This window comes from Protomyctophum bolini (genome assembly GCF_963924005.1).
Source record: "Protomyctophum bolini genome assembly, chromosome: 19".
NCBI classification, from domain to species: Eukaryota; Metazoa; Chordata; class Actinopteri; order Myctophiformes; family Myctophidae; genus Protomyctophum; species Protomyctophum bolini.
This window is the reverse complement of record NC_137880.1, coordinates 16031877-16059855: the sequence shown is the minus strand read 5'-3', so window position 1 is coordinate 16059855 and position 27979 is coordinate 16031877. Positions and strand designations below refer to the sequence as shown.

General features: G+C 41.4%; 2 protein-coding genes across 2 annotated transcripts in view; both read left to right on the top strand.

Annotated features, from left to right (window-relative positions):
* Positions 1-1097: 1097 nt before the first annotated feature.
* Positions 1098-2234, top strand: htr1e (5-hydroxytryptamine receptor 1E; the record flags this gene model as incomplete). Its single annotated transcript, XM_080790381.1, has 1 exon — positions 1098-2234. One exon carries the CDS (start codon positions 1098-1100, stop codon positions 2232-2234), a length of 1137 nt encoding a protein of 378 aa, XP_080646507.1.
* A 3003-nt stretch (positions 2235-5237) lies between these two features.
* znf292b (zinc finger protein 292b) overlaps positions 5238-27979 on the top strand; it is a gene marked incomplete at its 3' end in the record, with an annotated part of 28444 nt that continues 5702 nt past the window's right edge. Inside the window, exons 1-2 of the mRNA XM_080791375.1 lie at positions 5238-5455; positions 15746-15900. Coding sequence (XP_080647501.1) covers positions 5276-5455; positions 15746-15900 — 335 coding nt within the window. The 5' untranslated portion in view covers positions 5238-5275. The remainder of the gene's footprint in view (positions 5456-15745; positions 15901-27979) is intronic.

The following is a 27979-nucleotide window of genomic DNA, read 5'->3' as shown; positions in this document are numbered from 1 at the left end:
ATGCTGTCTTCTTCTTTTTTAAGATTTTCTTTGTTGCTTTTTCTGGTCAAATGCTGTCTTATTATTATTCATATTAAATTATTGTTATATTTAAATTATCAACTTATTCTATGCTTGTACAATTCTAATTAGCAGCCTACAGTATAATACGATACAAAAGCAATGGTGGATTTCACTGTCTGGCACTGGGTGATCACGCGAGCCTTGCAAATGTGCCCATTGCTGAATTACACACACAGTTAATGTATTACCAAGTGTAATGGCTTGATCTTTTTCCCCCTCTCAGTTTTTACTTTGGGTTTAAATGCTGTTAGAAGTCCCTCACATGGTTTATATTTATTCATTTTTCCCAGTCAGTTTTTTGTTTTGTTTGGCTATTTTTTATTTACCAATAGTTTACTAAACTACAGAAGAACACATGGGCACAAGCCATCGCTTCTATTGGATTGAATAATGGAACAGTTCTATGTCTGCAATGGTGTATAGCCTATTCCTGTGAAATGGTTGAATGTAAAGTGGCAACTATCACTATATCCTTTTCACTTGAAAATGTTATTTTATTTTGCTTTGGTTTATGACTTTAATCACTTGAATCCTATATACTTTATTATACGACAAAGTGAAAATAGCAGATTTACTACATATCTGCTGTTTTCACTATTTTTAATTGTTTTTACTTTTCTGGGAAAAAACATATATTGTTAGTTATTTTAAATTCTTTTGAACATTTTTGCCTAAAATTATAGGCCCACGTGCCCAAAATTGGAACACCGGGTTGAAAGATTGAAATGTTTCACAGTTGCATGGAAAGTCTGGGCATAGCTATCTCTCCATTATTTCTGTCTAAGTAACTAATTTACTGGGTTTAAGTGGCTTATTGTTGGATGTCCACCCCTTTACAATGAACTAGATCCCTGGGAGACAAAAACACATAAAAGAATACCCCCAGAAAGATAACTTACAACTATATATTTTGACTATACTTACCATACTGACCATAATATCTGCCCATTCCATTGTGTCTGTTACAGAATGACCTCTGGCCCTTGAGAGAACACCGTCTCCCTGAGAGGCAGGGGTTTTGCCTCTGCCCAAGTATGGAGTTGGAGAGGTACCCTGGGGACGGTGCTGCAGGTCCCAACAACATCACAAACTGCACAGGAACTCCAAACAGCACCCTGAGAGTGGACAAGTTCACAGACACAGTGCCAGTAGTGGTTGTGGTGCTGCTGGGTCTCCTCACCCTCTTCACGGCGCTGATCAACGGGGCCGTCATCACCGCCATTTGCACCACCAAGAAGCTCCACCTTCCCGCCAACTACCTCATCTGCTCCCTGGCTGTCACCGACTTTCTGGTCGCGGTCCTGGTGATGCCGATCAGTATCCTTTACATCGCTATGGAGTCGTGGGCCCTGGGCCAAGTGGTGTGCGAGATGTGGCTGAGTGTGGACATGACCTGCTGCACCTGCTCCATCCTCCACTTGTGTGTGATAGCCCTGGACCGGTACTGGGCTATTACCAAAGCCATCGAGTACACGCGGAAGAGGTCAGCCGGACGGGCGGCCGGCATGATCGGCATGGTCTGGCTGATCTCGATTCTCATATCTCTGCCTCCTTTGTTCTGGAGGTCAAGGCCCAGTGGATTGAATCAGTGCATCATACATCACGACCACTTGGGCTACACTATATATTCTACATTTGGGGCCTTTTACATCCCAATGATAATCATCCTTCTCTTGTATTACCGGATTTACAATGCTGCAAAAACGCTGTACCAAAAACGTGGTTCTTCCAGGCACCTCAGTAGCAGGAGTATCTGTAGAGAGAATTCCACAGATCGTTGCCATGTGACACAGACGTTTTGTGTGTCAGATTTGTCCACCTCAGAGCCCAGCCTGGGTACCGACAAACTAAATGTTACCATTCGCATCCCCTCCTTTGAAACAGAGACGGACAATGCTGATGAAAAGAACCAGATATGTAGCTCACGTGAGAGGAAGGCAGCACGAATCCTTGGCCTCATCCTTGGGGCTTTTATTGCCTGCTGGCTGCCTTTCTTCATGAAGGAACTATTAATGGGGTTACAGGTTTTAAATCCTTCCCCGCTTGTCTCTGACTTTCTAACGTGGCTGGGCTATGTCAATTCTCTCATAAACCCTTTGTTGTATACCAGCTTTAATGACGATTTCAAGATTGCCTTTAAACGACTACTCAAGAGAAAGGAGCATGCATAGACCTGGGATTATTATTTTAAAAGTCAATTATGCATCTATATAGCACCTTTATCCAAGGCGCTTTACATAGATTGTGCATTACATTCACACACCGATTGTAGAGGAAACCATGTAAGGCACCAAATAACCTGCACATCTGGAACAATTAGGGGTTCAGTGTCTTGAACGGGATCGAACTTGGAACCTTCCGGTTGCCATGCAAAGCCCTACCCCTGAGTCACTGCCGCCTATTAACATTATTGCACCAATGGAATGTATACTAATGTGTAATAGTGCAGTAGCCTACTTTATGATGTGTGGTAATGCTATGTGTGATATGCTTTTGCAAATAAAAAGTGTAAAGATGTATTGCTTGTTTATCACCACAGTGTTCTTGAATTAAACATATAATTTATTTTTCAACAGTTGTTCCTGTGAGAGCCTATCAATTGTGTTGTGATAAGCTACTGTAAATAGAAAATAAATACATCATAATGATAATGATACATAAATAAAATAAAAAGTACTATTTGGTGAAAGACCATTATTTTAACGGCTCAACTAATCATCATTACTTTTAGGGACATTTCAGTCAATCTGGGAAATTTGAACAACCTTAAGTAATTCATTAACGTGATTTTTTATTTTGTGTGTACATCCTCCCAGTGAAAATATCTAATATACAAGCTCTGTGAGCTTTTAGATATTTAACTAAAACAGCGATTTTTCTATTTCTGGAAGAAGACAAAAACGTCATGTTTCAAATATCTTTAGTGTGGAGCACATACTTACAATTCCCACACTCATGTGGGTGAAGTGAGTATTTTATTTTTTTCGGGGTGAATTCACATAAAGTAACTGTTTCACAAGCAAGCAAGGCTGCCTTTAGATTTCAAATGTGTACACTCAAATCCAAACAAAAAGAGCCCCTGCCCTAAGCCCACACCTGCAGGAGTGCTGCCCAATATCAAGCATGATGCGGATCAATGGCAGGATTTAGCTTACTTCATTCACCCTTTCAGAAAGGAGAGCAAAGGCTTCGAAATCTTCTGAAAATCCTCAAGTTTATATCTTTGAGTATAAATCCAATTCTTTCTTTCTAAGTGTAGAGTTTATTTTATCTCATCGATCCTAAACAGACACATCTCAACGTGAACTGTTAAGATGACAGTGTGAACCAGACCTTCATGGCTGAATTGCTGCAAAGAAACCACTACGGGAGACCAATAAGAACAAAGATACTTGCTTGAAGTTGAGATAAGAAACACAAATACTAGGGTGCCCGCTGGCCTAGCGGTCTAGGCGCATGCCACATATAGGCTCTGGCCTGACAGCGCGTTACGTGTTCGAGTCCCGTTCATGACGACCTTTGCTGCATGTCTCTCTCCTTCTCTCTCTCCCTCTTTCCTGTTCATCTTCACTGTAACTCAATAAAGGCACAAAAGCCAAAAACATTAGACATGTGGAAAGCGGTGCTTTCTTTGCTCTGATGAGTCCAGATTTTAGATTCCAACCCCTGCCTGTCCGACTCAGAATGACCCATAGTCACTCAAGGGCATGCTAAACAGACATTACATAATAATTTACGTATTATAACCCTGGGGAGAAATGCCAAAGTAGACGTCTAACATACACGTATTATAACATTCTTCATCAAACTTATCTTATAAAATAAATAAATACAAGCTCCCCTTCCTGGCCTGTGTGTGTGTGTGTGTGTGTGTGTGTGTGTGTGTGTGTGTGTGTGTGACGCTGCTCAACAGTGGCATCCAGCCTATTAGTGAGGTGTTTCAGCTTTTCGTGCTCATGTGTCTGTCCACACATGGGGTAGTGGAGTGGCTGCACCACTCAAAAACAATTATAGTACAATTTACAATTTAGGCATTTAGCAGACGCTCTTAATCCAGAGAGATTTACATTAAGCAAGAACAAAAAAGCATGGGAATACATCACGTATATAAAAAGCATTTATCATGAAACATGCGTAAGCTAGTAGTGTATACTTAATACTAATAGCAGCAGCAAGCGTGTATAAAAGCTATATAAAACCTTATTTTATTATAAGAGTATATATTAGGGATATAAATAACTTCTGAACTGAGATGAACACTCATTTTGTATGAATCTTTCATCACTTAATTTCAACCTGGTGTCCCTATTTTGGGCATGTAGCCAAAGCTCACAACGTGTCGATGCAATGCACAGTGAGTCTGTAGATCGGCTATTTCACTATTCATCATAATGAGTATAGGGCTTAAGTGGACATTAACCTCAACCTCCCATCCAGATATAGAATTAGATGTATGCACGTGATAACATCATACCTGGAAGTTATAGGGGAACGCATACTGAGAGTGGCAAAAAAACATTTCTGGTCTGATTACATTAAACAACGTTAAACTCACTCAGACCCAAAACTAAAGAATATTTTGTTATCGTTGATCAAAATAATTCTTCTACATTCTCTAGTCTAATTGTGTAGACTTCTTGTAAATGAACTATGAAGCAATGCAGATGTTTATTTTACGCTCTCAAGAGTTTCATTTTTCATTTTACACTCTCAAGAGTTAAAGATCTATAAGGGCCCATTTGGTTACCAACTCTCCATCATTTCACTGACCGGAACCGGACCGGAACCACTTCAATGGTTGAAAACCACTGAACTAATGGGCCTCTCGATTTGTCCACCTAAATTAATATGGAAAGATAATTATAAAAGATAATATAAATATATATAATATATATATCATCATTACTACTATAGCCCTAGAATGGCTGTGATATTAAATAAATTCAAAATACATTTAAATGTATGTAATATTATAATATATCACAGCCAATCTAGAGCTGTACTACTACTACTACTAGTCTACTACCATATTTAGACTACTACACAATCCTATTTCATACAATTGATTGCAGTATTGTAGTTGTACCAGCAGGGGGGGGATTGTCTTTCCGTTTCTTTCTCTCTTTTCTTTATTTTGCATCAGTGGGTAAACAGCACGGACTACGTACGTCGTACACGGCAGCAGTGCTACGCGCTGGGGCAGGGAGTGAAGATGGCGGACGAGGAGGCCGAGCAGGACCGCGGCGGTTGTGGCAGTCATGAGAGGACCGTGACCATTGCGACCATAGGCGCCCTGCGACAGCGTCTGCGGGAGCTGCGGGAGCTCGTGCTCCCAGACGACAGCGTGTCCTCCGAGCAGACGTCCTCGCAGTACTGCCAGGAGTTTTGTCAGGTACGTTCTTTGAGAGAGGGAGAGAGAGAGACCCCCGCAGCTAAAGCAGCTAGCATAGCATTAGCTTCGACCCGTTTCCCCAGGGGGATGGATAATTGGTGCTGGTGGCGGAGGGGAGCGCGCGATTCAATGCACAGAGCAGTCCCAAGCGGACGGGTCTTGGGTTTGACAACGAGTCGCAGCGAATCAACGCCCACCGACCCGGCTGACCGTGATATACTAATCAAACGTACACTACCGACAGCAGTATGGCTACTGATCCCCCGTTACTAACCTTAGCGCAGGCTAGCTGTTTTTTATCATCATTAATGCCAATTAAAAAACCTTTTTGTCAGATAACTAGCCGATAATGTGACGGAGACTGGCCAAATGGCTGTTCACAATGCGGTTTATTTCACATTAGCTGGTTGTATACCAGGCACTCCTAATGTGTCAATGATCACGTTAGCCAAATTGCTAGCATGCTGTGCTCGGCGTTAGCGCTGCCTGTTCCGTCAGTGTCACCAGATGTTAAAGTCTGTTGCAGAGACGCGTTCTTGTCGCAGTTAATTTGTTTGGTGGTTTATCTTTTGTTTGCATGTTCGCAAAAGCGTCATTGTGCGTTAAGATTCCATTACAGTATTGTGTAGGTATTGGTAACATATGCCACCAATCCACGGTGGGCGACTGACTGAGCTATCGCTGAGATAATGGGAAAGGAAACGAAAGGATGGTGCAACGTTGTGTTGTGTGTAGGGGTCTGACCGACTGACTGTACGTGCCACCTTGCACGTGCAGATGCATCTTCAGTTCTTCACAATGGCCTCATGTCATTAGCCATAAACAAAACATAATATTTAAACGGGTCGTAGACACAGTGTTTACAAACACTGCACAATATTGTTTGGGTGTCGAATCTGGCGATGCACTTTGGTGTTTGTGTGTCACAGCGCTTCTGGTCAACAAAGAGGGAAAGCAGGTCTATTTTTTTCTTGCAATTAAAGCAGCAATGCTTGTTGTGCATTTACTATCTATTGTCTCTTTATTGTTTTACTATTGCTGCTACAAGACTGTATTGATGAGCCAACACAACATTATTTTACTTTTATGTACTTTAATACAAGATATAACAAATTAAACAATGCAAAACCTAGAATTTGGACTCGTGCCCAGCCCAGGCATTGAACCACTGCTTTTCAGCCTGCCTGGGATACCTGATCAGAGCACTATAGTAAATTAATGCTAAACATGTTGTGCCTGATAGATCGAAAAGACACGGAGGTACCTTTGGCAGTATTGGCTGTTTTACATTTTCCTCCACTATGCATTCATTGTATTTAAATGAGTACTGGTATGTGGTATATTAGATGTACTCATTTTGTTTGATGTGCATGACTGAGTTTGATGAGTTGGTTTCCTCTCCGGGATTAATAAAGGTGATGTTATCTTTTTTGCTTGAGTTGGAAACCAAGCAGTTGCTGTCTAGATCTATAGTATTGTTAAGTTTCCTGACTAATAAAGAACTTTGGTGTACATATATCGGCATTATTAGCATAATCTTATATGCACATTCATTTATTTATTGATGCATTTCTGCTAAGGCTGGGGATTGGGAAAGACAAAGAGAAATAAATTGCAATATGAACTACAGGTACTGTAAGTTAAAGTGATAAATAATTGCTTAAGAAATAGAAAATTCTAGAAAAATACATTGTTTTGTCAATGTAGTTTATCCGTAATTGCTGCCAAATAAATCTCATATTTTGGATGGAATTTCAAATGAAGTGAAACCAAGTCGCGTGTGTATAGCCTAACAGATTTAATAAGGCTGCATCAGTGAAGACAGATTAATTGTGTGGAGAGATGCCTCACTGAGAAGACGGTGATTAAATTCAACAGTGACGACAAGCCCTGGTTCTCCAATGAGAAGGGGGAGATCAGGAGGAGCTAGCTTACAAATTAGGGAGCATGTATGTACACACTACAGGACATAAAACCGGCAAGGGGAGACTACAATGCTGTAGAATTATTGCACAGGGGCAGATTCAGCTTTACATGTTTCTCACTTTGACTCATTACACTAAAGGCTGATAGCTTTAGTTGTTCTAGTGGATGTGTTCAAGCCAGTTTGCAGTTGGCAACAAAATTGACCATGTTGGTTTTTCTTGGCCAATTCAAATGCATAATCATATAGTTTGTATCAGTCTGAAATTTGAGACTGAAATTTGGCAACGACTTGAAATTGAAAAGTAACCAAATCTGAAATTAGTTATCCTGCCACTTTGAGAAGAACCAACATTTCCTAGGACAACAGTGACCTGTGTGATGAAACCACATGACTGACAAAGTTAGATTTATCAGTCAGGACAGCAGCTTAGCGATCGATCAGAGTATATAATCTATATGTTCCACATAATGCACATAATTTCTTTTTACATTCATTCATTAAAGTAAATACAGCAGACATAATCAACATGCTACTACTGATATATTGATTGTTAATACAAGTTATGTATGTAATTCTTTGTGCCAGGGAAGCTATGTAAAGTTTATATGAGTTTATATTTGATGCAGGTTGCTCAGAAAAAGTAGGCCATAATAGTTCTACCGAAAACCAATGGGCAATAATCAAATTAACTTATTTGCTTGCGAGTATGGAGGGACTAGGTAAGCGTCAAACTGTGCTGTATTTGTCCATTGTTAGACTTTTTTTTTATATTCTGCTGAGGAGTGCGTGCAAACGGGCATAGGCACTACCCATTAAAACCGGAAAGCATCAAGCTTGTACAACTGCTATTTTTGCAAAGAAATTGATAAATGTTGAACGTGTGAGAACTACTGATTTAGAAGGCATTTGCAGAATCGGCCTTGCACTCTGCTCCTAATGTGTTAACACCAGTCATACCGTGCTTGGTGAATATCACTATTGGGCTGTATGCGCTTACACATGACATGTGGAATTTACAGATAGAATCTTTCAGGGGAAAAAACCTTTTTATTCCCAATGATCATAATTTACCTAAAGATATCCGCCTCTCTCTCTGACCATCAGTCACTGTTTATTTGTTGTGAAGAACATATTTACAATTAGTGTAATATAATTTATTTATTTGGCTGACCAGTTGAAACACTTTTAAACCCAATATCAGCCACAATAGTCTTCCATAGTTACTGCACAGTTATATCACAATATCAGGAGTGAGAGTCTACACTGTCACTATGACAACTGCATGTTGTGTTTTATATGTTGTATGATGAACACAATGAAAAGCGAAATGGCCAAATGGTGTGGTGTGAGGCACTGTAAAGAATAATGACGTTAGATTTGAAAGAAATGCATTCAAGCATTTGAGGAAAAACTTTGAGGAAAATCATTTCAGGAAAACTCGGCAGACAAAATAAAATATAGGAAAGGTTTTCATTTCATTGGTTTCTCATTTGGAGAATGAATGTAGGTTGAAAATGTTGTCCAGACATTTATCATATTATTAAATATTAATATCCTCTGTTCTCAAAATCATCCTCTGAACAAGTTAACTTCAAGAAATCTGTTCTTTGATTTCTAAATGGTATTGACGTTTACCGTTGTTGGTCACTCGCATGCTTTGTTACTGTGGAGTGTCTCCCCACCCTGACACCTGAAGGCTGACGGAATCCTCTCCACCACTCCCACCTCTCCACTGACCCTCAAAGACAAGTTCACTATAGCAGGGGTTCTCAATGGTTTTGGCTGGGGACCCCCGGAAATGCTTTGGCCATGTCTCCCTACCCCCAATACAAATCAAACTACTAGAATAACCTTAACAATAGAGAAAATGCATCATAAATAAATACTGAAACCAGATATGATCATTAAGGAGAGTTTATGCATGTGCTTTGTACTATGTAGACAATCAATTTCCATTTTCCAGTTGTTCCAAGTTGTTATTTATTTTAATCATCTGGGGACCCCCCCCCCCCCCCCCCCCCTATACTATAGTTCAGGAGGCAGAATAGTAGGCACTGTGCCATGTAACTAACTCCTGTGTTCATGGACAATTGGTCCTACTATATATTCAGTCATCTAAACTAAAGTCACACACGTTTTTCTCCTTAAATATCCACAGTATACCAGATGTAGGTCTGCTATTTAATTCATTTAAATATTTAATATTTTTTTTAAACATTTGTCTATATTAAGGCCAAAAATGAGGACACCAGGTTGAAAGTGGTTGAATCTATATCTACTACATGATGGGCAGGTGGTGTTTTTCTCAGTGACGGACTCTCTTGGTGTCAGATATTGTTGGTTTTAGCACACTATGTGCCGAGCATAGAAAACCTACCTACTTTGAGCCATTCCCTTTATTCCCGCTACACCAAATTTCTGTGATGCTTGTAGATCTTTTATTTTCACTGCATATTTTTGCTGAATGTTCACCTAATATAAATGTCAAGTGAAAAGATAATTTTGTTAACTGAAATAGGGCCCTAGACCCGCTACTTGACTATATTCTTGAAAACCTGTGCGCAAATGCTGTTTGTGGATTTCAGCTCGGTATACAGTATACCTGATCACTGCTCCACCAAAAACTAGCCCAACTCTCAAGGTCCCTCTCCCATCTGCTACTGGATCATTGGCTTACTAACAGACAGCAGACTTCTTGACTTGGCACAGCCACATAGCAGTGTAACTCCCCACTCAACGGGAACCCCTTTTGGTGTTGGCATTATGTTATGCTTTAGCTATTGAAAAATAGCAGATCTACAAGCTCATAGCGCGCCACCGAGTGGCGTAGAAATATAGCTTTTTCAGTAAACTGTCAGGATGTAGAAGACATTTTTAAAATCTTATCTCAGGTCAGAATGGGTTAACACAATATTCACACAGATAAACCCCAGTGATGTGTATACTGTCTCCTCTCCTATACTCGCTATACACAAACTATTTAATAAACTCCCTTGCAAGCAATTGGGAGTCATACTCAGCAGACCCTGATTCTATATTTGAACAATGCTCTGCTGGGTATTCATACTCAAATTCTGTATATGGATTGCATTGTAATGACAGACAAATGCCTATTATGTACATATTTAATGTATTTTGGTGCAGATCTTTGTTGAAAATTCCTTGCACGTTATTTTCAATACATTATCATCTTACAGCTTAATGTTTAGTGTGATGTAATGTAGTAGTATGTGTCATGTAATGAATGCTACTTTAAGTGCATTGCACAGGTCCTTGATTGTACTTATTTCATATTGCACATATTCCCCCTTTTTTAAATTTTACATCCCATCTCCATGAAACCAACACCCCCTCACCTCCCCAGTTGTGTTATGGGCATCTGTGTTACCTTGTACAAGTCAGCCTTGTTAGTTGTTACCCTATTAAACGCAACAGTGCAGACTTCCCAGAGGCATTTAGCATGGGTAGGGATCATCTGTGGTGTGTGTGAAGACTGAACTTAAGTCATTTGAGAGGGAGAGACAGAGAGTGTTCTGTAAATGGAGCTGTTTGACCGCAGGCAGCCTGGCTCACATCTTCGCAGGCTGCTCGTTTCCCTTAAGGTGAAGTTGTCTGAGAAGTCTCTCATTAACAAGGGCTGCCAATATCACTTAGAATGACCAGACTGCAGGAAATCAGTTTTAGGGTTTTTTTAATTTGTCTTTGTTTATTTGTCAGTACCAAACCCAAATACTGAAATTCATATTTTCAAATAGCACATATGTTTGGGCTCCTTAAACATTTACAGGCTTTAGTTCCGACATACTATTGGTCCGACTGTCATTATACCGACACCCTACCCAAAACCCTAACCGCAAGCACATTGCAACGCATGTCGGACCAATGCATTTTTGGGAGCAACGGGTGATTTTCGCATGTCAGATTGGTGTGTCGGATCTGCGTGTGCAAGTGCATCACCCTTAAACATTGCAGTGTCAAAGGGGTTTTACTTGTTAATCTGAGGTCCAAGGCTGAAGGGACGTCCACATCCACAACAATCACTATAGAGCGCATGCACGTGATATCATCATATCCCGGAAGTTATTCGGGAACGTCTACTGAGTGGCAAAAAACTACTTTCTGACCGTGACCGCCCACACATCCAAACAGAAAAGTCCTAGTATCTGGCAGAAATGAAATTTCCAAATAATGATATACCGGTACAATGTTATGGTTATTATATATGGCCCTTAAAGGGATATTTCACTTTCAAAATAACTTTTGGTAATTTTATCGTCTACCCCAGACAGTTCTTAAGTTGCTTGATTCAGTATTTGGATATTTGATATTCATTTTAGCTGCCCTGTCCCCTTCCTACAAACCCATTATAACTTCAAACTCCATTTTAACCATGATAGATTCATCAAAAACACCTTTCCTTTTATCTGTTAACTGATATTGTCCTAATACGTGAGGGCCAGAGGGGGCCATGTTCTTTCATTTACTGTTGTCATTTTTTATGTTTTAGTCTCCTCCGGCCTCCTGGAGGAGGTTCTTTTCCAAAAGATGAAATGAAAATGAATGAAAACAGAAAATGAAAAAACACGGCCCCCTCACGTATAAGTCACCAGAAAAAAATGTGGGTGTTTTCGATGAATCTATCATGGTTAAAGTGGGCTTGTATATGAAGGGGGCGGGACAGCTCAAATGAATATCAAATATCTAAATACTGAATCAAGTAACTTAAAAACCGTCTGGGGTGTTCACATAAGCCTGAGTAGACTATAACGTTTTTTTTTAAAGTGAAATATCCCATTAACACTTCCAGTGCGCCTGGATTTTTCAAAATAAAAGCACTAGAGTGCCCAACAGATGAGACAGATTTTTCTCTGAAAAGCCAATCTACATGCTCACGACATTGTATATTGGCTATCGAAATGAACACTTCTTATGCCAGGGAAGTTTTCATAAAAAAGGCGCTAGAGTGCCCAGCAGATGAGGCAGATTTTACTCTGAAAAGCCCCGTATTCCATTTCGAGGTATCATTTCCATTACTTCATCGTCACATCTGATCTCTTTAGAAGCATTAATATTCCAAACGAGATGCTTGGTTAAGTCAGAAATGAGGACAGAACATCGCCTTTCTGATCAAAACCATGGACCGAGATGTAGATCTAGTGAATAGACAGTTTTGTCGGGCCGTTAACAAGGAATAACGGCTGTGCAACTCATGCTCAATCTGTCTGATAACCACCAACTTGTGTTTCTATCATGTTCAGGGCAAGCAATGCATTAGACTTGAGCTCTGTCATGATGGATATAATTTTAGAAGCAAATTACATCGATATCAAAGTGTAAATATTCAGTTTATATTTCAACAGTAGCTTGTGTTGGGCTGACAGGGCTGTATATTCTATCTTCAGAATACAAGTTATCTTTGAAATGTAAACCAGGTACGGGTCCTATGATGATGATTATTATCTAGTCACCGCTTATTTGGGTTATTTCTGTCGCTGTACATGGCACAATTGCACATAGATGAAAATTGTCCTGCATTTACACATGACTATTACCTCCTTGGCTGTGGGTGCTCAGCTACAGTCAATATGTAGTATAAAAAACTGCATTCTAATAGATAAAAATGCAAGACTGTTGTTCAAATGTTCCATTTTACTACATCAATCTGTTAATGCATTCAACAGTAGCTTGTGTTAGGCTTTATCTTCAGAACACAAGTTCGTCTTTGAAATGTAAACCAGGTCCTGTGATGATGATAATCATCTAGTCACCACTTATTTGCACATAGATGAAAATTGGCCTCTATATTTACACACCCTAAATATTGCCTCGTTGGCTGTGGGTTCTCGGCTACAGTCAATATGTAGTTTTAAAAACTGCATTCCAATAGATAAAAACGCAAGACTGTAGTTCAAATGTGGTACTACGTTACATCAATCTGCTAATGCATTTCTGCATAGAGCTATTGATGTTCTTATGAAGACTTGATGCTGAAACACCTTTGCAGTCTGTAGCAAAAAAGAAGGGGAAAAAAAGTGAACTTTTGCTTAAACTCTTTAATTTTTATCCTTTGCCGTGCCAATATGCTTTCAAGTTCATCTTTGGTTGTACATTCTTACTGTTGAATCATTGTTATCATTGTTGAATTTCTAGTAAGGACATGTAGCAATAAAGATACATAATGTTTTGCTCGTAAACCTTGTGACCTCACTTGGGTGATAAGCTAGGTCCAGCATTCACGATACTTTGAAACCTTGAGGGTTTGACACGTTGGATTGCACAGCCAAAGGAAAATGCAGTTATGGCAAAAGAACAGCATTCCTGAGTACAATGGAAGAAATCAAAATAATTTTTGAGAAGTATCATAGAGCAGCAATTGTAATGTCCTACGTAATGTCAACTTAATTTAACTCTTAAATGTTTCTATCATGTTCTTCAGGTGGAACAAAATCAGCAGTGCTCTCGATGCACTGATGATGAAAGCACGTGACAGCTCACGTGCTTGTGTTGTGAGCCCTGTAGATCTGCAATTTTCGCTCAATGTCTGCCTATTGTCGAGACGAAGAATGGTATTTTTTATTAGGGTTCCTAACGATTCCCTCTCAACGGTCCAATTCCTTAACGGTTCCCTTTAGTGATTCCTATAGGTTCCAATGGACACTTACAGGTCCATTTGGTTAAATTTGTACACTGAGTTATGGTGGTCCATGAAATGTAAACGTTTTGAGAACCACCAGTATTGTAATTGTATAGCATATAGGGTTGCAACCGATACGATATTTTATCAGAATCTGTCTCCGATCCAGCTTAATTAAAATCGGAGATCGGATTTGACGGCACCGATACAAGCTCCGATACAGGTGGGGGAAACGTATTTAATGTTTACTACAGTCCGTCCTGCACAGTGCAGTGAGCAAATCCAACCTCCAGTGTGTGCAGACTGCAAACGGAGACTAAAGCCCCATGGTGCAATATACAAGAGACTGGAATCACTTGTCTTACAGACTTAAAAGTATAAAGTGAGTTTACCCGCTGATCATTCAAGTCACTGCATGCGCACTTTGCGCAGTTCAGTTTTGTGGAGCCTCATCTACACACCTCCACACCATGGCTGCGTACTGACATTGTTGTTGATGAGATTGTCTGCTCTTGCTATATATTAACTGCACACATGTGCTGTTTAGCGCCATGTCTTTGAATCTTTGTAACTTTATTATTACCATTGCAAAAAATGCTGCTGTGACGATGATGAAGTCTAAGCGGTAAGCGTGCGTCGTCGTCGCGGTTAAATCCGTATAATTGGCCCAGTTATCAAACCATGACATTGTTGACAGAAGCTCAAATATTGATTCAGATTTTAAGTGTCGTGCAATTCTTAAGACAAAGACAGAGTTTGCAAACTAAAGTAGCATAACCACCATGAGCATAACAAACGTCCTGAGGTATTTATTTTCTCCTTGAGTTATGTCGGTAAGGCTCAAGGCTTTTGTCACATGATGGCGCAGTTTATTCCAGGCATCACATTAGGGGTAAAAAGGTACCACTGTACTTAATAATAATAATAAACCATAGTATTAATTAACAGGTTGCCATTGCCTTAAGGTTTACAGGTTGCACAAACATCCCCTCTTTGAATTTAAATGTAAAGCATTTGTACATTATTTGCTATTTAGAGATATGTTGTGTAACATTACAGAACAAACGATATTAATAGTATGACTGCTCTATTATTTGAAGCCTATCCTACAATTAAAAAAATCACACCCGTGTGAAGTGAGGGGCACTCTTATCATTGTACATCATGTTATAAAACATGTGTATTTGCTCAGACACTGATGTAAATTCTCCATTCATTGTCCATGGGAATTTAATGTTTGTAAGACAAATCTACACTAATAGCTGAATATAGGAGGGGCTGGCGCCCCTCAAAAATAAGGGGACTTCCCTTAAGTCAGACCACCCGTTAGTCAGACCCATGCTGCGGGTTACAAATCACCTGTGCTGCGGGTTAGGTTAGGGTTTGGGATAGTGTTAGTAATGGTCTGACTAAATCGAGGTCTCTTTTATGCCACGCTACAAAATATCAATGCACATTTTGTATTTAAAATCTTTGCTATGTAAAATATCGGATATTGGGAGTGTATCGGGAAATTAATATATCGGAATTGAAAAATCAGTATCGTTTCATTCCTAGCATACTGTACATGAAGTACACATACCAGCTCTCTGACATTGTGATAAAACCGGTTCCAAACTAAGAATGTGATGGAACCGATTCCGGTTCCTCAATGTTGGATCTGGTTCCAGTCGGATCCCAACCCTAGTTTTCATGTGGTTAATCTCTTCGTTCATCACGCTTTTCCTAGACGCTGCTGGAGTATGCTGGCCGATGGAAGATTGAGGAGAACCCTCTACCCTTGGTGGAAGTGTACACAGTGGCCCTGCTGAGTTATGCCCAGGCCTCTCCATTCCTCTCCCCACTGTGCGAAAATGTTCTCCTTGTGCTTGAAAGGCTTTCAATGTGAGTGCAGATTTAATAATCACTTTAACCCTTTGTACTTTGTTCCCATGGGTCTATACTTGGTCCTTTTCTCCTTTTACAACTATCTTTGCCGAAAATAGTCGATCTACAAGCTCACAATGCATGGCAAGCTTGTAGATGTGCTATTTTCACAGAATGTTTTTGTAGAAGTTTTGCAGAATATTATTATGATGACAAGCCTATAATAGGGCTCGACAGTGCGAGCAGGTACTACCATTTGCTGGTAAAAATAGTACCGTGCGAATTGTGAAATGCAATTTGTAGCACCTGTGAAACTACAGAATTTGACCATTCAACGGTTCAGTACATGTACCATGATGCCGATCCTCATAATAATAATTTTCTCTGCGGCACTGCTGCTTAATAACGAGAGCGCCCGGGTGTGCGCGTCCACTGCTCTAGTTGCATGTGAGCTGTTCATGCAGGGCTCAAGCAGCCCCTCTTCCCCGCTCGGCACCTCAGCCTGCCTGCAGTGCAGTGAGAAGTGTTATAAGGACCAACGATCAACATTAGGACAAATCAGAGTTATCAAACGGAGAAAGTAGCCGATCTGCATGAGTAAACCTCTGTGGAGATCTTGTACAGCCACCGTTGAGTGGTAATGTTTGATGTGACCAGGCCGTGTATCCATACCAGGGGGGCAGACAGATATTTTGTGAAGCCACTAAGGAAATCGGGATTTCCTGAAAGTTCATATAATGGCCTGTTGTGGCGCTGTCATTGGGCCCAAAAAAACCCATAGCCCCATAGAAGTCCATGTATTTGGTCCCAATTTCACCTAGACTGTATTACCTTAATAAACATGGTCATGAATACTTTCTGCTTCCAGTCACTAGTTTAAAGTTAAAGTCTCATTTCTAATGTCATAATATTCTTTTTGGAAAATGACCATAAAGTCGCGTATGTTCTGAGGGGCGTGGCTACCGTTGTCTGGGCCAGCCAATGGCTCAGCTGGGCCCAAACGGATCTAGAAAGATGGCGACTTACAATTCAAGGACTGACAGGCTTCATTTGACGTCCATATCAGACCCGGAGAACGCTTTGTCCATATTTTTTACAGTCTATGATCCATACAGTGCGCATAGTTAAAAAGGTCTTTGTGATTAGCGCCGGTAGCAATTATAGCACTTGTGGTTTCACGTGAAGGTGTTGTTTTGCACATTTGACATTGTTTTAATGTTAAATGCTGTGTATGGCTAGCTATCGTCTGGGACCCATTATAGTGCACTGCTTTGAAAACACCCTGCATGTATCTGCGTTCTGCTGCTGTTTCTCGCTTCACAATGCAGGGAACACAACTGACCTACAAGCCCACAGCGCATTTCATCCGCGACGCGTTGTGGTCTTGTGTATCGGTGGAGCTACAGAAAATGCATATGGAAAGAAGAGCTCCTCTGCAGTTTACAAACAGCCGACAGTGTGAACAATTAATCAATGACAATTTATACTGTACAGTAGTATTTGGGCTGGAAGGCATAAATTCAAAAGTTGAAGGATCAAATTAAGTCTGATAATGATGTACCATGCATGTTCACATCATTTACATTACTTAAGCCCATTTTTCAAATATTTTCTTTAAAAAAAAGATTTACACAATGGCCAAACGTCGAGGTTCCCAGATGTCCCTATAGTAACAATCTGTGGGAAGTTTGTGTCTCTGATGTCTTCGTACAGATGGTTAGGAAATTGAAGGAAAATCACAGCTGAAAAAGAAAATCACATTTGATAACTTTTCATCATGCCCCTACAATTATTTATTTGTGTGCTGCCTACTAGATTTTTCAACTTGGGAGGACCTGTGCTACTTGGAAAAATGCTAAGTGTCAAGCCCTGGCCTATAATAGGGATGCCAGGGTTAAAGCATTGTGTTTCAGTGTGTTCATGATGAAGGTACATGCATAGTTTGCTGTATGTGTTTGTTTCTGCTCTGCTGTCTGTATTTATGTAGTCAGACTGTTGGCTCACACAATTTTCAAACACTTCCTCCTAAACAGTCGCTGAATAACATGAGAAGGAGTAAACCATATGCCCCGCCTCCTCTCACTTATGTTTCGTCTCTTCAGTTGTGTGAATTGCCCTACTCTGTACTGTGTTAATCAAGTTAGTCAAAGTATATATAACTTGCTGCTTAGCAGAAATGTAAATTCAAATTGTATTTAAAAAATATATTTGAAACATGACAATCAGATGACAGATCAGAGTCCCGACTTTCAACAGCCCTAGTTACAGACTAGCATTTATAGACTGGAAAAGTTGTATGGCTTCAAAGACTAGTATTTATGGTAGTGTATGCCTTTCTTCCTCAAGGCAAATTGTCAATTTGGAACATATAACTTAAATGTCAGGTTTGTTGGCAAAGTGTGAAGAATATTAGAAACTCCCCTCTACTAGTCAAGTGTACCTTACCTGGCATGCTACATATTCTTGGTATTTTCAGTTTCCTGTAGTGAATCTCATGTGCTCTGCTTGATTGTACTTGACTAGGGCCTTACCTGTTCTAATGAACGAAGTTCTGTTTCCCCCATAAGAAAGCCTATTGGCCCATTTAAGATTGATTGAATGGCGACTGTGCCATTCTTGTCTAGCCAAATCATAGCTACCTGGGAATTTTGGCTGGGGATAGGCTGCAGGCATCGTCCCCTCCCCACGCTCATCCCCCCACCTAATCAGATACCCTGTGACACCCCTGGGGGGGGGGGGGGGGGGGGGTGTGCATGTATTGCTGGGACTCGCATAGATACGCCTCTGTGTGGCTGAGACAGAGACACGCACGGCACACGGCCCAGGGTTGTTTAGAGACGTTCGAACATTGCAAAGTTGTCGCTATGATATCGGGGAGGAAGTGAATCCACGTTAAGTTATCAGTATGGCTAAAGGCAGGCTAGAGGCTTGTGCACTGAAGGTGCGTGCAAACCTGAAAATATACCGTATATGTTTCTAGTTGCTGCAGTCGCTTCACTTTGTTCGTGCAGGTCAGCGTTGGTTTAATAAAAGGAAACAAATGGTCAACAAATTGTATAGGCTACTGTTTGTTGTGTTGAGGCTGTAGCAGAGGAAGCATGACAGTGGGGTAACAGCGAGAACAGTGGCCTGTGATGTGTGTAATGCTAGGGTGCGGTCGTATTTTCCCATGTAAAGTAATTATTAATTTGTTAAATGGGAAAAAGGGCTTCGTTAAGACCTCCATAATATTATGGTCAATGCCTGTGTGAAAAGTGAGAGCGATTGGTGCAGGAGCAACAGAAGTGTTTCAGACAAAAAGACATTCATTCAGACATTGAGTACATTTTAGTTTGATATCATTATGTTAGACATTACCATAGCATTACATTTATTTGGTTGCTTCTCCAACTACAGGAATTTTGTGGAGCTTTTACTCTCACTGAAGGAGGAACTTCCTGATGCAATATGGAATGAATTCAAGTCATCTGTCCAGGTGAAGTATTTCAATTTTTCTATTTCATGGATCTGAGTCTGTTAAGCAATACTGGGCTCCCCTAGGGGTCTATCCTTGGCCCAACCTTTTCTCAAAGACCTGAATGTTAGCCTATTTTCACCAAAGGACACATTAAACTGTGTTCTTGAAATAAAAACATTTGAGTGTTTTAACTCCTCCAATGGTTCTGTTGTGTGCAGACTGCCCACACCAAGCTGCAGGAGAATGATATTAGTCAGCTGTCCATGCTGTCCGTGTTGGCCCAGCACTCTGGTGTTTGGACTAACGATGTCCTGCTCAGCCTTCTGTCCTGTCAGGACCTACAGACAGAACAAGGTGTGTCTAATCTTACTTTATCTGATTTAACCACTTAAGCCCTATTTTATACTTTGTCGTACGACAGTGTCACGTGGCAAAAATATCTAAGAATGATGGGGGTCGATGTTGTCACCTACTTACACCTACGATGTTGTACCCCATATTATATATACTTCATTGACGGGTGTCCAACCTTGTACATCTGATATCTTTGCTGATACCTATTATGACATGCCCAGACGCTAGTGAGGTTGAAGTGTTCAAGGGGTTTTGAATTTCTATGCAGACTTCACAGCAGTGGTTCCTGACCCCCTAACCTTGGTATTGGTGCTGCTGTCTCTTCATCATGTCACCTACTGGGACATTAATTGCATTCACCTGGTTGTCCTTGTAGCTGTCCAGCCAGGGACTGATAAAACCTGGTTAACCTGCAGTACCTTTTTTGAAGATTGTTTAAAGGGTTTCTTTTGATTTCCAGTTGATGATTTCCTGACACTGGAGGGGCCTGTCCTGCTAGAAATGAGAATAAAGCACTTAATGAAGGAAAACCACATGGGGAAAGCTGCGCTGCTGGCAAAGACCTGCTCAGAGCACACATCCTTCGATGGGAAGGGCCACTTCAAGCAGATGCACCTGGTCTGTCTTTGTTCTACCTCTGAACAGGATCAGCTGATGGAAGAGGTATGAACTAGTGATTAGATACTGTGATATGAGACTAGATATTGTATGGTATATCATAATATCCGTGTCATACATCAAACCCATCTTACAGCCTTTGTTCACAGGACTGTTTACTTGGCTACTTACCTGAAAACATTGGCCGAAGTGTCATATAATGCCTAACAGCATAGGTGCCGGAGAGGGGGTCATCTTCCTAGCACCGTTCCCATTTTGTTGCACAGTCGTCGTTGTGTATTACCTGCCGCTGCATGCTTGCCTCTCACCGCAATGACCATTCTGGCTATAGCGATCATTTTGGTGCGCCTGATATTTAATCTATGCAACCTAATAATATATTTTGGAGAACTGTGCGACTACCAACCATTTCTGTGGTGATCCCAAACGGAAGTAGTCGAGAGATTGATGCTACGGAGCATGCTATGACTGATGCTAACAACAACGTCTGTCACTGGTTACAATGCTTCCCCCGCAGCTATTATCGGGTAACAACTTGGATACTGTTGTGTTTACACACACACAGACAGGACAGTGGTTCTCAAAGTGGGATCCAGCGGGGACTCAAGAGTACAAATTGAACCAAATAGACCATAACAGGTCCATTTGGTTCCATTTGTACTTTCAGAGTTAAGTTGACATTGATTTTACAATATAAAAAATATATATATAGGTATACCCGGTAAATGGCATTAAATGGGGGTCAGTAGCCTAATGCATGTCAAACTGGGTGTCCTTGAAATTAAAATGATGAGAATCACTGCTAGAGCCCTGCCATATCTTTTCGATTGGGGGTCTGTGGGCTAATAACTATTTGGGGTCCTTGACAATCAAAATGTTTGAGGCCAACTGGTGTAGGACACGCATACAAACAAGCACCCTCACACTCTCGGTACAATGAACCTAATTGCATGCATTTGTAAGGCTACTTTCACCATTTCATGTTCTATTGTTTTTATTCATTTAAAGATTGACATTTTGGTGGGTGCTCCTAAAACTATTCTGGTGATCCTACATTTGTAAACTGGCAGCTATACAGTCCACCTTTTAACACAATCAGTCCCGGGATTCCTTCAAAATAGGAACTCTGGGGTGCCGGAAAACATGGCCGCTTTTACTCTGAACTCCCCCTCCCCCCCACACTTTACTCTAAATCCACTTTACTTTACTCTAAAGTGTCGCTTTACTCTAAATCTAGGCGCTCTCCATGGTTTTGATTAAAACGGCAATGTTCTGTCTTCATTTCTAACTTGACCTAGCATCTCCTTTGGAATATAAATGCTTCTAGAGAGACTTTAGATGGGACAGCGTGAGGTAGTAATGGAAGATTATGCTTCCCGGTTTTGTGGGGTAATGGAAGGTGGGGCTTTTCAGAGTAAAATCTGCCTCATCTGCTTTGCACTCTAGTGCCTTTATTATGCAAAATTCCCTGGCAAAGGAAGTGTTCATTTAGAGCCCTGCCTAAGAATAATTGCCAATCTACAAGGTCGTGAGCATGTAGATTGGCTATTTTCACTATCTATCTGTGGAACCGAGTCTAACTAAATGTAATGTCTCAACTCCTACAATATATATAATACATACATACAAATGTACAGTATACTGTACATTTGTATGTATGTATTATATATATTGTATATATTGTGGAAATTGCACATTGTGGAAATTAATTAAAATGTTCCATTGTAACCACTTAATCCCTATAGGCCTATACTTCATTGACCGGAGTCCCCCAGGGGTCTATACTAGGCCCCCTCCTATGTTTCCCTCTACAGTACACATCTTCGACGAAAATAGCCGATCTACAACGCAAGCTCAGAACGTTCCGAGCTTGTAGATCTAAAAGCTTCACTTAATGTTTGCCAAAACAGTGGATTTTTGTGTGATTCATTCATAACTTATATGCTGTACCTGTCTTTACAGCTTTCGAGGGTTGACTGTCGCGATGCACTGGAGATGATCTGCAACCTGGAATCTGAGGGAGACGAGAAGGCTGCTTTCAGCTTATGCTCTGCCTTCCTGACCCGCCAGCTTCTACAAGCAGACACATATTGTGCTTGGTAAGAAAACAAAGTATAGACCCCTTGGAACGACTGATGCACCGAATATTCGGCAGACAATGGCTAAAAATGCAATTTCTGCCTATTCGGTTTCGGCCCGAATAGGCAGAAAATATATCACTGAATAGTGTATGCAATGAATGCATTCAAAAGAGCTCAATAAATGTTTTATGGACTCATAATAGTGATTTATTATTTAAGTTAAGTTTTGCAAAAAACATTTATTTTGCCATAAATCAGGTAGCTTTTAGGTACGTCCATGACAGCAATGGTAGGAAAAAATATATATAATATTAATCAAATTTGGGTATTCGGCCAACTGTTTCCTGTATTCGGTTTCGGCCAAAAATGTCCCTTTCGGTGCATCCCTACTTAGAATTGGTTCAACCTATTTGATATGCATTTGGGGGGATGACATGAGTAATTTCCTGCCGATTGGGTGAAGTGTTTCCGAGTGTTGATATGAGAGGGTAGCGATTCCCAACCTGTGGGCTGTGAGGGTATTCTAAATAATTGTTAAAACAAAGATTTTAATCATAACATGTACGTACGGTCGTACGTACTACGTACAATTCTACTACTACTAATATTGTAAAAAGCTAAAGTCATGGTATTATTTCATTGTGATGCCAATAGAAATTATCCGTATAAGGTGGGCCGAGAAGTGGGCCCTGGTAACACGTGTTATAGAGGCTATTTTCCACAGATTTTGACTTGTTCTGACTTGAAATGAAATCAAATGTGATGACTTGGTTCTGTCTGAACTCATGCCAGGACTTCTACACTTTGTGTTCACTAAGTTTCTTTCCACACCAGGGAGCTCACATTGTTTTGGAGTAAGCTGCTAAAGAGGTTGGAGCCGTCAGACCAGGCCTTCCTAGAACGATGTCGGCAGATGTCCTTACTGTCCAAAACAGTGTTTCACATCTTGTTCTTCATCAAGGTCATCCAGTCAGAGGTCGGTACACAGTAGGCTTTTGTCTGTTAAGCTTACGCTTATAAGACCAAGGCTTTATGGCAAGAGCAATACATTTTATGCCTTTTTATTGATAGGACAGTAGGCTGACAGGAAATGGGGAGCAGAAAAGGCCGCCGGGATCGGGACTCATCAAGGTCATGTCAGGCTAGATTGTAGCCTAAGTGCCTGGGCTGCATTCGGAAGTTTAGTTACTGGGCATAACGTGCTTTTTTTTCTTTTTTCCTAAAGCATAAACAACCGCTACTATGTAGAAGGACATATCAAACACAGCTGATCTACAAGCTCATTGTGAGGTTGTAGTTTAGCTGTTTTCACTATTGACCGTATGAGGAAGTGTATAGAGAGAAGAATTGGTTAAATTACATTCCTGTGCTTTTTTCCACAGAGTGACAGCGTGGGGCTGCCGGTGTGCATTGAAATGTGCATAAGAGCCTTGCAGATGGACTCAAACGAAGCAAGCACCATGGCCAGCATCTGCAAAACCATTTCCTGTTTGCTCCCTACTGACCTGGAAGTAAAGCGAGCCTGCCAGCTAACGGAGTTCCTCTTGGAGCCCACAGTAGACTCTTACTACGCTGTGGAGACACTGTACAACGAACCGGATCAGAAGTTGGAGGAAGAGGACATGCCCGTGCCCAACTCCCTACGTTGTGAACTTCTGCTGGTCTTCAAGACCCAATGGCCTTTTGACCCAGAATTCTGGGACTGGAAGACTCTGAAACGCCAGTGTCTGGCACTGATGGGTGAAGAGGCCTCCATCGTATCGTCCATTGACTTGCTTAACGAGAGCCCGGACTCTCCTGAGGACGTCTGGGACACCCTTGGCAATGAAGCCTTTGAGGATACTACCGGTATATCTAAGGAAGTACTAGAAAAGAGAAAGAAAAACCGAGAGTCAAAGAAGATGAGGGAAAAGGGTTTAATATCTGCCAGGTTTAGAAACTGGCAGGCGTACATGCAGTACTGTGTTCTGTGCGATAAGGAGTTCCTTGGCCACAGGATTGTACGCCACGCACAGACTCATTTAAAAGGTGGATTGTATAGCTGCCCAATATGCACTGAGACTTTTACCACAAAAGATACATTGGTTCCCCATGTAGCATCACATGTTAAGCAGTCATGCAAGGAAAGGCTGACTGCAATGAAAACAAATAAGAAATTGGCAAATCCCAAAACGGCTGCGCCTGTTCTCGCAGCATTGCAAGCCAAGTCTGAAAATCAGCTTGCTACACCAGAAATTGGGAATTCCCTAGCACGTAATGGAACGCACCCAGCCGAGACAAAAATCACTGGGCCTATGACAGATAATGGTGAGGAAAATGTATGCCCAGTAGCAAACTGCAGAAAAGGGTTTAAGTTTTTAAAAAATCTTCTTGCGCATGTGAGAGGTCATGGGAATAATGAGCAGGCAAAGCGTTACCTTGAAATGCAGAGCAATAAGGTTGTTTGTCAGTACTGCCGTCGCCACTTTGTTAATGTCACCCACCTTAATGATCATTTACAGGTTCACTGTGGCGTGAAGCCTTACATTTGCATACAGTTAAATTGCAACGCCAGTTTTCTATCTAACACTGAGCTCCTAGTGCACAGTAAAGAGCATGCTGTATTTAAGGCAAGATGCATGTTTCCTAATTGTGGGATGATATGTAGTGGAGCCTTCCAGCTGTATGACCACGAGGCACAGCATTATAAAACATTCACCTGCAAAGTACCGGACTGTGGGGATATTTTCCATTCACAAGTGCAGTTGGATTGGCACCAGCAGAGGGAGCACGATGCCACTGTAGAGGAGAGCAGTCACACTTCAGAGAACCAGACTTTACATGATGACACAGACTTTGGTCCATCACTGATCGAGAGAATGCTCTCTGAACCGACACCCTTGACACAGGAGACTTCACAAGAGTCAAACATTTGTAATGAGGAGAACACCGCTCAGCTAGACCTTGGTACAGATGAACGGGCCATTGAGCGCTTGCTGACATATCCTCAAGAACCTGTTCACAACTCTGAACAATATGTAGTGAAATGTGAGCCCCAAGACCAAACTATGTTTTCGGTCAGTACGACACAGCAACATATACAGTTTCAGGATAATTCTGTGATTTCATCCACCATGAATTCACACTTTTCTGACCCAAATGCATACAAAGATAGCTCAGGTTCTCATTCATTTGATTATGTGCAGTCGGCCCCACACAATCAATTAATACCTCCATTTGAAGCCAGTGTAGATCACTTGTCACATGCCTATCACACCAACGCACATAGTAGTCAACCACAGATGTTCTCCAGTGAAGGAGATGATGAATCTATGAGCTACAGCTCCAACTGCATTGTACCTTTTCCACAACATATGCAGTCTGTGTGCCAGAGCAACCTGTTACCACCTGACCCACTCAAAAATAGCATGGCAACAGCAATGTCACAATCCCTCCCCCCAGTAATGGCCCCTCTGTTACCCTCAGGAACTGGGCCAAACAATCCCATGCCATATTCTGTCAATGCGGTGCCGGCTGCCCCCGCAGTGGAGAAAGTGCGTCACTACTGTGCATTTGAAAACTGTCCCAGGAACTACAGCTCCTATAAAAGTGTTGCAAAGCACATGAAAGCTGACCATCCGGACTTCTATGAACGTTGGAAAATTGCCAGGAGAGCCGCCAACCCACCCCGGGGTAGGCCAAAGAAACAAGTTGATCTACTTCCGAACCCACAGGGAAATGCAGTCAATATACATAATGTTCAGAGGCAAAATGTCATACAATCACACCCATTTCCAAACATGCTTCTGAACTATGATGAACAAACCTCTCATCCCCCATCTATTACAAATCAACTTGCCCCTGTGGAAAATATCTTAAACTCTATTGTACAAATGGGAAGTGCCCCAAATCAATTATTAGCAGTGCAGCCTCAAGTTGGAGCAGGTCACCAATGGCATTCAACACCTGTAAACAATCAAGTTCGTAACTCTGGTCCTGCCCAGTCCCAAAACTATCCATCAAATATGCAAGCGATTGCACAAGTTAATGCTACCGGTGGAGCTCTGGCACTTGGTGCCCCCTCTTGCCCTATAATGGGATCCAATTTGCCCTCATATACAAACCATTTGAAAGAAATACCTGGCACAGTGGCAAATTCTGTACCGCAGTATACACAGATACGAAATACTTTTGACACTAATGACAGTGTGTCAGAAATTACAATGGCAATACTAAGTCCTACACAAATCAAATTGGAGCCTTCACTTGAAGCCTGTGATGCTAGGGCTAGTCTGTCTGAAAATCACAATATCATTTCTGGTCCTGGAAATCAGAAGCGAAAAAGAACTAGAAGAACAAAGTGGCCAGCCATCATCAAAGATGGCAAGTTTGTTTGCTGCAAATGTTACAAAGAATTTACTAATCCTAAATCACTGGGAGGTCATCTGTCCAAACGTTCTAACTGCAAGGATTTTGATGATTCGGAGCTAAGTGCCGACTTGCCGACATCCTTTCTTGATCTTCTCAATTCAGAGCAAATGGTTAACCCCCTTGAGCCACAGCCATCTTATGATCCCTCTGCAGTTTATCAGGAGACACCTGTTCAGTCAAGTACCTCAACAGGCACAAAAGAGTTCCCTACTCCTAATTATCCACAACCCAGTTTGCCAGCATATGGCAATGGTGAACAAACTGACGATCTTCTTAAACAAATCATGGCTGATGCAAACCTTACTGACCTGTTTGAGCAACCAACTGCTTCCGAGCCTTCGTTCCAAACTCAATGTGGTCCCTATGGAGCTGTTGAGCGTTTGCCAGAGAGCCCAGTGATACAGCAGAGTTCAGTAATACAGCACACTGCCAGTGTCCAGGCCAAGAGGGAGAATGAAACGTATACAAGCCTTTACCCCCAGTCAGGTGTTGCGCCGTATGGCAACCGTGCTATCCGTGATCCTCTACTCACACAGCTCCTCTCACGAAACTCACCTACTGGTTCTCCTAGTAGGCTGGCCACTGACCACAAGTCCCCTGGTGGAATCCTCAATTCTCTCTCCCCAATGAGCAGTCTGACACTGGATATGAAAAGGGCCGTGCCACTAGTAGAAACCCAGGGTAGTCCAACATCGACACACATCAAGCTGGTTAAGACTAAGACAAAGAAGAAGACCGCCGATCATAATATCAAGAAGAGATTGAGGGAACAGATTTTGGCGGGTGACTTTCAACGTAGAAACAGTTCATGTAATTCAGTCGGTGTTGACCCTGATGATAGTATAAAGAGTCCTGTGTCATATCCAAATGAAATTAAACAGGAATCAGAATTTGTTAGAATCAGTGGAGGACGGGTTCAGGCGAATTCAGTAATCATGCCCGCACCCCCTGGTGAAATTGAAGGAGGGGGTAACATGCCAAGCTTTTCCTGTTTTAGAGACCTTTCTAGCCCACAACAGATGCCAACCCCCACCAGTGTAGAGGCTAATGATGTTGAAATGGGCCCCACGCGGCTTCCTGTACGCCCACCACAATGGGTGATGGAGGTAGAGGACACTTTTGACAAACCTGACCCGACAAGCCTCTGTCAGTCGCCACAGATTAACAACAATTTTCA